Genomic DNA, 10153 nt, shown 5'->3' on the forward strand with positions numbered 1-10153 from the left:
GCGTGGGAGCCATTCTGTCCCAGCGCTCCCATTCTGACGATAAGGTCCACCCTTGCGCGTATTTTTCTCATCGCCTGTCGCCGTCGGAACGTAACTATGATGTGGGAAACCGCGAACTGCTCGCCATCCGCTTAGCCCTAGGCGAATGGCGACAGTGGTTGGAGGGGGCGACCGTTCCTTTTGTCGTTTGGACTGACCATAAGAACCTTGAGTACATCCGTTCTGCCAAACGACTTAATGCGCGTCAGGCTCGTTGTGCGCTGTTTTTCGCTCGTTTCGAGTTCGTTATTTCTTATCGTCCGGGCTCTAACACCAAGCCTGATGCTTTATCCCGTCTCTTCAGTTCTTCAGTAGCCTCCACCGACCCCCGAGGGGATTCTCCCTGAGGGGCGTGTTGTCGGGTTGACTGTCTGGGGAATTGAGAGGCAGGTAAAGCAAGCACTCACTCACACTCCGTCTCCGCGCGCTTGTCCTAGGAACCTTCTTTTCGTTCCCGTTCCTACTCGTCTGGCCGTTCTTCAGTGGGCTCACTCTGCCAAGTTAGCCGGCCACCCTGCATTCGGGGTACGCTTGCTTCTATTCGCCAGCGTTTTTGGTGGCCCACTCAGGAGCGTGACACGCGTCGTTTCGTGGCTGCTTGTTCGGACTGCGCGCAGACTAAGTCCGGTAACTCTCCTCCTGCCCCTACCCCTGGCCTTGCTGTGTCTCAGTCTGTCCCCAGCCACCGCATCTCTCCTGGTCCTGCTCCTAGCCTTGCTGTGTCTCAGTCTGTCCCAAGTTGTCACTCTCCTGGCCTGTTTGGTCCTGATAGCTCTAACTCTTACAGTTCTCTACCCGTGTCTCATTTTAATAATAATAATAGCACAATGATTCCCTCTTCATCGTTTTCCGGTACGGTCCTGAGGAAAGGAGTTGGGTTCCATCTCGGGACGTGCTGGACCGTTCGCTGATCGATGATTTCCTCCGTTGCCGCCAGGTTTCCTCCTCGAGTGCGACAGGAGGCGCTCGGTGAGTGGGGGGGGTACTGTCATGTTATGTCTTGTCCCTGTGCTTTCTCTTCTCTTCGTTTCCCCCTGCTGGTCGTATTAGGTTACTTTCTCTCTCTCTATCGTTCCTGCTCCCAGCTGTTCCTCATTCTCCTAACGACCTCGTTTACTCTCTCACACCTGTCCCCTCTTTTGCCCTCTGATTAAGTCTCTATTTCTCTCTCTGTTTCTGCTTCTGTCCTTGTCGGATTCTTGTTTGCTTTGCCCTTGTCCCGTCCTGTCGTAATCTGCCTCTTCATCAGATGCTGCGTGTGAGCAGGTGTCTCTGTCCTCTACGGCCCGCACCTACCCGGAGGGACCAGCAGTCTGTTGCCGCTAGCCCTGCTATTCTCCTCTACTACTAGAAGGGGGACTCTCCTGTAAAGATAGAGGATTTATGTTTTCCCTGTTTGGACATCTCCTGTAAAGATTGAGGATTTATGTTTTCCCTGTTTGGACATTAAAAGACTCTGTTTCTGTTGAATCGCTTTTGGGTCCTCACTCACCTGCATAACAAGGACTGCACATACCAACGCAGATTTTTCCACGCCTTTAGAAGATGATAGAGGTGTCAGAAAACACTCAGTGTTTAATTATTTATCTTTTTCAGAGAAGGATTGTGACCATATGTGGCTTCTCTGTTGGCTTGTCATGAAGGAATCTGGCATCAACTGATCTTACAATCAGAGCAGTGTAGACACAGACCATGAAGTATTAGATAAACACTTAGCCACCTTCTCAGAAGTAACTTCTTATTGTTACAGTGTGAGTAACACAGTGTGTGTCATCCTGTCAAGAAATCTAATGGCTTTGCACTAGTGCCAGAATCTCGAACAACTAGAATAGATCAATAGGGTAGATGAAGTATTTTGTATTTACAATGCGGCTTCCACCTCCCATCTCAAAGAGTAGTAATAACTCTGTCGCCACCTCTCCCCGCCCACTCCTCCCATTTTCTCTCCTCTACCCTCTCCCGCCTTCTCTCTCACACACACACAAACACACACGAGACACACACACACGAGACACAGTTGAGACGCAATTGATTTGAGCTGGAATCTGGCTGCTTCATATCCCATCAGTTCCTTTGCTCTGGATAACATCTTGCCTTTACCAGTAGCGTCTATACATGGACCGACAATTTTCCATCAATTCACACGTGGCTGAATCTCACCGGAGAAATCAGAGCGAGGGATACAGCGCTCCTCTGTCTTAGTATGTGTAGCCCATGTATCTGATGCTGTATAACATGTTGCTGCCGTAGCATTTGATTGATGCCAGCAAGCGTTTGGCCTCCCTTGATAACATTTTTATCAAATAATTAGCCAATCAGCATTGAGCTGAGCTCAACTGTGGGTTGTCCCGGCACAGCAAAACGCCAACCAAGGGAGGCCAGTTTGGATTTGGCTTCACACCAATCAAATCACATCCTAAGCAAAACGTCATCATTGTCAGACTTCTGGTCTGGTTGTGTTGCTGTCCTGCAGTAGCGAGTTTGCTAAATCGGTTCTTTCCTAAGCAATGTATGGAGATGTGGATTTGGACTTGTAGTTTTGACTTAATTCTCTGTACAGGCCAATGATTATGATGGCAATTCTGATCTTACCATAGATTCATATATTGTGCCACAGTCCTGAGACGATTGAAGTTCAATATGTAGCCTACAGTAGATGTACAGTTGAAGTCAGAAGTTTACATACACCTTAGTAAAATACATTTAAACTCAGTTTTTCACAATTCCTGACATTTAATCTTAGTTAAAATTCCCTGTCTTAGATCAGTTAGGATCACCACTTTATTTTAAGAATGTGAAATGTCAGAATAATAGTAGAGATAATGATTTAATTTCAGCTTTTATTTATTTAATCACATTCCTAGTGGCTCAGAAGTTTACATACACTCAATTAGTATTTGGTAGCATTGCCTTTAAATTGTTTAACTTGGGTCAAACGTTTCGGGTAGTCTTCCACAAGCTTCCCACAATAAGTTGGGTGAATTTTGGCCCATTCCTCCTGACAGAGCTGGTGTAACTGAGTCAGGTTTGTTGTCCCTCCTTGCTCGCACACACTTTTTCAGTTCTGCCCACAAATTTTCTATAGGATTGAGGTCAGGGCTTTGTGATGGCCACTCCAATACCTTGACGTTGCAACTTGGAAGTATGCTTGGGGTCATTGTCCATTTGGAAGACCCATTTGCAACCAAGCTTTAACTTCCTGACTGATGTCTTGAGATGCTGCTTCAATATATCCACATAATTTCCCCTCATGATGCCATCTATTTTGTGAAGTGCAACAATCCCTCCTGCAGCAAAGCACCCCCACAACATGATGCTGCCACCCTCGTGCTTCACAGTTAGGATGGTGTTCTACGGCTTGCAAGCCTCCCCCTTTTCCTTCCAAACATAACGTGGTCATTATGGCCTAACAATTCTATTTTTGTTTCATCAGACCAGAGGACATTTCTCCAAAAAGTATGATCTTTGTCCCCATGTGCAGTAGCAAACCGTAGTCTGGCTTTTTTATAGCGGTTTTATGAGCAGTGGCTTCTTCCTTGCTGAGCGGTCTTTCAGGTTATGTCGATATAAGACTCGTTTTTACTGTGGATATAGATACTTTTGGACCTGTTTCCTCCAGCATCTTCACACGGTCCTTTGCTGTTGTTCTGGGATTGATTTGCACTTTTCACACCAAAGTATGTTCATCTCTAGGAGACAGAACGTGTCTCCTTCCTGAGCGGTTATTATTACTATTATTTGTAAAGATGAACGTGGTACCTTCAGGCGTTTGGAAATTGCTCCCAAGGATGAACCAGACTTTTGGCATTCTGCAATTTTTGTTCTGAGGTCTTGGCTGATTTTATTTTGATTTTCCCATGATATCAAGCAAAGAGGCACTGAGTTTGAAGGTACCTAAGTGTATGTAAACTTCCGACTTCAACTGTATGTAGCCTAGTAGGCTCACGCTAACTAGTTAGCTAACTTAGCTGGTTCATTGTTGCCCATGCGAGGAAGTTAGGCTAGCAAACATTTGAACTAGATAGCCTATGAAAACATAAACTAAAAGCTTACTGTTTTGCCAACATGAAAGAGATGAGGATGGCATTGGCGTTCAACTAGTTTACAAGTAGGGTGAGTCAACGTGTATTTTTATATTTTTTAACTTGCGCACGCACACAAGCTCACACACACACACACACGCGCGCACACACACACAGACAGAAATCAGTACCATGGACAGCTACATGATATTTAGCAACATTGATTGGACAAAATGTGTTTGTCTTTCATTTTGATTTCAGTGTTTTAAACTAAGCATATACTGTATATAGCCTTGTTGATTTGATGATGTTTACACGTAAGTTGAAATCATGCTGGAATAGCCGAGGCAGTGCTCCTGTTGTCTTTGTGTTGACTTGGGGGTAACACCATCGTTCTAAATCAGTAGTTGTTTAGTAGACTGTCGGAAACAGTAACTTGCTTGACAATACTGCATGTCATATGACTGTTTTTATTTTACGTGCAACATTTGCTTTGGGGACTTCGCCGGACAGATGTTGTGTTCCAGTTTTGTGATGAAACAAATGTGTCGTTGAATGTTGTTCCTCCGCTTTGTGACTGTATTTTTGTTGTCGCGGCCTTATTGTGTACTGTATCAAGGTGGCGTGTGAAGGAATGGGTTATAGAGCAAACACAATTATCACAATGGAAGTTGGAATATGGCTTTGTTTACTGGCTTGGCTTCCTTCCCCTGTGATTTTACCCACGCACCACTACTGTTTTCAACAGAAGTCCACCTGTCTACATTTTACAGTGTAAAGCCACGCAGTATTTATGTTGTGACATTTATATGGTGGCGTTTCGTGACAATTTTCTTCACGTCAAATAAAAGGCGTATATATTCTCCAGGCTTGGCTTAAAGGGCAATAGTTTTTCTTTGTTTAGCTTTTCGGTCTTGTTGCCAGTACCTCCGTCCCTACAGTCTTTGTTTGTTCGAAGTGTATTCATGTGTGGGTGATTCCATTATTAATCCATACAAAGCCCCTATATCGTTGGTGTCTCTGAAGAAACAGCAGTTTTACAAAGTATCCTCTTAAGGGGAAAGCACAGGGACTCCCTAATGCTGCAGCCTGCTGCCTGGGTGAAGCTCCAATCAGAGCTTCGCTGCCTGCGTGAGAGGAATTACTCAGTATTTATGCTCCATGGCTTTTGTGCTGCTGCATATTGGGCAGAAAAGCAAATAAATTCCCTCGTCTTCACTGCTTTTGGCTCGCGCAGCAAGGAAACAAATTGGACTTGTTTAATCTGAAATTTAAATAATTTGCTTTTGTTAGCGAGTCCAGGTTTTCCTCCTAGTGCTAAAATATTCATATTAGTTTTGTCATCATTGCATCTAAAACTTGAGTTGCTCAGAGCTGACATTAAAGGCTATGTTTGTCATCATTTTCAGTAGGACTCAGTACCACAGTATTAACAAGCATGTATAGGAAGGTGACTACAAAGGTTAAATCCCACCTGGGCAGGTTAATTCACCTGTAATATTTTGAAGAGCTTTGTCACTTACCATGGGTTGGGACATTAACATGACTTATTTACTACATACAATACAGTATGGAAGGCCCAAAGCTTCCATGACTAATAACCTGTAGTTTCATACTGTATATATCTACTCAAAGCCTAGCATTTTGGCTCAGTATCTGTCTTCATGGCCATAGAAGAACATCAAACCATTAATATGTGCCCCTCTGTCTATCTGTCTGTCTGTCTGTCTGTCTGACTGACAAAGCTTGTCATGAGGCCAGAGCAACAGGAAATCAATTTAGATCCAGTTCCCTCAGGACACCTGCCAGTGAATTATGTGTTTCACTAACTGTTTTCATTCTGCTTTCTAGGACTGGACATACATATTGATCTGAGATGCTAATTCATCTTAACATTAGTGATGGGGGGGAAACATTGATACAGTTGATGATGATGATTGAGTGGGTGCTTATACAGTGTTTGTCCTAATTCACACATGTACAAGTGTGTAGTATACCAATGTGGGAATTGGAATTTAATTTTTTTGCATATCCCAACTACCTTACACACCCTCGGAGAGTGGGGTTATGGCCAGGGTCCGCCATTATCAACGGCAAACCTGGAGCAGTAAGGTGGTAAGTGCCTTGCTCAAGGGCACATTGACAGATCTTCCACCTTGTGGGCTCAGGGATTTGAACTAACAACCTTTCAGTTACTGGCCCAATACTCTAACTGCTAGGCTACTTGCCACAATGTTATTTTAGACAATATTATATTGACACTTTGACTCCCATGTATCAATTTGTTATATACATACATACATACATACATACATACATACAGTGCATTCGGAAAGTATTCAGACCCTTTGACTTTTTCCACATTTTGTTACTTTACAGCCTTATTCTAAAATGTATTAACTCGTTTTGTCCCCGTCATCAATCTACACACAATAACCCATAATGACAAAGCACATTTTTTATTTTTTTTATTTTAGCAAATTTATCAAATAAAACATTTGAAATAAAAAATTCCTCAAGTCTTATTGGGTACGACGCTACACGCTTGGCACAACCAGAATTTGTGGAGTTTCTCTTCTCAGGCTCTGTCAGGTTGGATGGGGAGCGTCGCTGCACAGCTAGTTTCAGGTTTCTCCAGAGATGTTCAAACACTCAAGGACATTCAGAGACTTGTGCTTTGTGCTTAGGTTCGTTGTCCTGTTGGAAGGTAAACCTTTGTCCCAGTCTGAGGCCCTGAGCACTCTGGAGCAGGTTTTCATCAAGGATCTCTCTGGACTTTGCTCCGTTCATCTTTCCCTTAATCCTGACTAGACTCCCAGTCCCTGCCGCAGAAAAACATCCCCACAGCATGGTGCTGCCACCTCCATGCTTCACCGTAGGGATGGTGCCAGGTTTCCTTCAGACTTGGCATTCAGGCCAAAGAGTTCAATCTTGGATTCATCAGACCAGAGAATCTTGTTTCTCAGGGTCTGAAAGTCCTTTAGGTGCCTTTTGGAAAACTCCAAGTGGGCTGTCATGTGCCTTTTACTGAGGAGTGGCTTCCGTCTGGCCACTTTACCATAAAGGCCTGAGTGGTGGAGTGCTGCAGATGGTTGTCCTTCTGGAAGGTTCTTCAATCTCCACAGAGAAACTTTGGAGCTCTTTCAGAGTGACCATCGGATTCTTATTGTTGAGCCCTGACTTCACAACACATTTCCCAATTGGGACGTTAAAAATAACTCGAGGGGATTCTCCCCTGTTTGCTCAGTTTGGCCGGGTGGCCAGCTCTAGGAAGAGGTGGTTCCTTTTTCCATTTAAGAATGATGGAGGCCACTGTGTTCTTGGGGACCTTCAATGCTGAATAATGTTTTTGGTACCCTTCCCCAGATCTCAACTAAATCCTGTCTTGGAGCTCTATGGGCAATTCCTTCGACCTCATGGCTTGGTTTTTGCTCTGACATGCACTGTCAACTGTGGGACCTTATATATACAGGTGTGTGCCTTTTCCAAATCATGTCCAATCAATAGAATTACCACAGGTGGACTCCAATCAAGTTGTATAAACATCTCAAGGATCATCGATAGAAGCAGGATGCACCTGAGCTTTATTTCGAGTCTCATAGCAAAGGGCCTGAATACTGTAAATAAGCTATTTTTCTTTTTTTACATTTGCAAACATTTCCAAAAACCTGTTTTTGCTTTGTCATTATGGGGTATTGTGTGTAGATAGGTGAGGATTTATTTTTTCAATCAATTTTAGAATAAGGCTGTAATGTAACAACATTTGGAAAAAGTCAAGGGGTCGGAATACTTTCCGAACGCACTATATATATACAGTACCAGTTAAAGGTTTGGACACACCTACTGTACACATTCCAGGATCTTTCTTTATTTTACTATATTCTACATTGTAGAATAATAGTGAAGGCATCAAAACTATGAAATAACACGTATGGACTCATGTAGTAACCAAAAAAGTGTTAAACAAATCAAAATATATTTTATTTTTGAGATTCTTCAAAGTAGGCACTCTTTGCCTTGATGACAACATTTCACACTCTTGGAAGTCCTTGGCAATTCCTAGCCCTAACTAACATGTACATCTGTCTGTCCTTCTCTCTTTTCTGCAGGGTTTTGGGCCATAGTTTGATATGGCTGCCACTCTCCAGAAACTTGCAGTATTCGTGTCGGGCATATGGATCTGCCTCCTGCTCCTCAACCCCTTTCCACAAACCGGGTAGGATGACTCATAGTTCACTCCCTTCTCTCCCCTAGCTCTCTTCCATTTCCAGCCACTCGCTCTTCTCCACCTCCTCCTCCCTCCCGTCCTCTTCTGTCCCCCATTTTGAAGCTCTGGGGATGTGTTGCAGCTAATACATTCATTAATATGGCCCTTGTACTGTAGCCAGGCTTTATGATCCGCAGAATATTATTTGGAGGCAGACGTGGCCCAGTGTAAATAGCTATTGGATTTCTAGTGGCAAAGCGAGGCTCAATAAACCTGGAGGAAGGGAAGGGAGGCTGGCCTGCCGACAGAGCAGAGGGGAGACCCGAGGGAAGGCTGGCTTGCCGACAGAGCAGAGGGGAGACACGAGAGAAGGCTGGCCTGCCGACAGAGCAGAGGGGAGACCCGAGAGAAGGCTGGTCTGCCGACAGAGCAGAGGGGAGACCCGAGAGAAGGCTGGTCTGCCGACAGAGCAGAGGGGAGACCCGAGAGAAGGCTGGTCTGCCGACAGAGCAGAGGGGAGACCCGAGAGAAGGCTGGTCTGCCGACAGAGCAGAGGGGAGACCCGAGAGAAGGCTGGTCTGCCGACAGAGCAGAGGGGAGACCCGAGAGATGGCTGGTCTGCCGACAGAGCAGAGGGGAGACCCGAGAGAAGGCTGGTCTGCCGACAGAGCAGAGGGGAGACCCGAGAGAAGGCTGGTCTGCCGACAGAGCAGAGGGGAGACCCGAGGAAAGGCGAGAGATTGCTTAGCCTAGATTGCAATTCCATGGGGCTAGTTAGCTTTCACTTCCTATTAGCAGCACGCAGCACTGTAAGAAGGTGTACAGCCAGGAAGTTCTTGCCAAGACATAGCCATAGACAAGGCCTAAGATTACTGCATTATTCCTACCCCAGTCCATTCCCCCAGTGCAGTGTGCTGCATTCTCTAGCCTTGTGTATCCATTGAAGACCATTTTAAACCATGGCCAAGGCTCCCTAGCCTATCCAACCTTTTTAGAACACTGTTGCTTACCCTCGCTGACCCTTACACAATCAATTAACACCTACCCCTCTCAACTCATTTGTTAGTCACCTCCCATTATCCACCTATTCCATTAGTTTGCTACAGAGAGATTTCTCTCCATCCATTGAAGAGAGTCAAATGAGTCATACAAAGCTTTACAGTTGTCAAGCTTCGGAACTAAAACTTTGCCTAGATGTTGTTATAAACACTGTATTATTAATTGTATAACTTCAATCAAAGGTTATTATGGGATTACCAGGTAATTCAGGACGTTACAACGCCATTTTATAAGATCAATCGTCTTCTCTTTTCCACCATTTCTGTGTTATCCATGATAGTATGCCTGTTATGCATATCATTTACAGTATATTATATGAAAGCACATGATAATGTTATATTCTTTACACAGAGCAACTTACAAGAGCAATTTCCTAATTAAGTGCCTTGCTCAAGGACACATTAGATTTTTTTCACCTAGTCAACTTGGGGGTTCGAACCAGTCCCCTTTTGATTATTGGCATAACGTTCTTAACCGCTAGGCTACCTGCCGCCCATAAACAATGAATGTTAGAATGTGTTTTATAGTATAATTGTGTGTACAGTTGTGTGGTCACAGGCACACAGACTCATGATGACTGCCTTTTTGCTAATACTACAACCAGGGTAATCTGTCACAGAAATGCATTGATTGAAATCTCTCTTTCTCCACTCTGGCCTGCACTAGAGGGACTGAGAGCGCACCCACGGGGAATCAGATGGAGGAGGGGGTTGAGGGGGAACGAGGTTGCAATCTAATTCGGCACCATAGGCACACACACACACAATATATATTCACGAGGAGTGGAGTAGTGATTCATTTTGTACTGTGTCAGCATAGAGTGAAA

The 10153-nt window shown here is 44.5% G+C and overlaps 1 protein-coding gene across 3 annotated transcripts in view; it reads left to right on the forward strand.

Moving 5' to 3' along the window:
* Positions 1 to 10153, forward strand: part of gabra3 (gamma-aminobutyric acid type A receptor subunit alpha3) — a 155543-nt gene that overhangs the window by 21100 nt on the left and 124290 nt on the right. For all 3 annotated transcript variants that reach the window (XM_065004830.1, XM_029620674.2, XM_029620675.2), the window contains exon 2: positions 8171 to 8277. In XM_065004830.1, coding sequence (XP_064860902.1) covers positions 8192 to 8277 — 86 coding nt within the window. In that variant the 5' untranslated portion in view covers positions 8171 to 8191. The remainder of the gene's footprint in view (positions 1 to 8170; positions 8278 to 10153) is intronic.

The sequence above is a fragment of the Oncorhynchus nerka genome, linkage group LG19 (assembly GCF_034236695.1).
Source record: "Oncorhynchus nerka isolate Pitt River linkage group LG19, Oner_Uvic_2.0, whole genome shotgun sequence".
Taxonomy (NCBI): Eukaryota; Metazoa; Chordata; class Actinopteri; order Salmoniformes; family Salmonidae; genus Oncorhynchus; species Oncorhynchus nerka.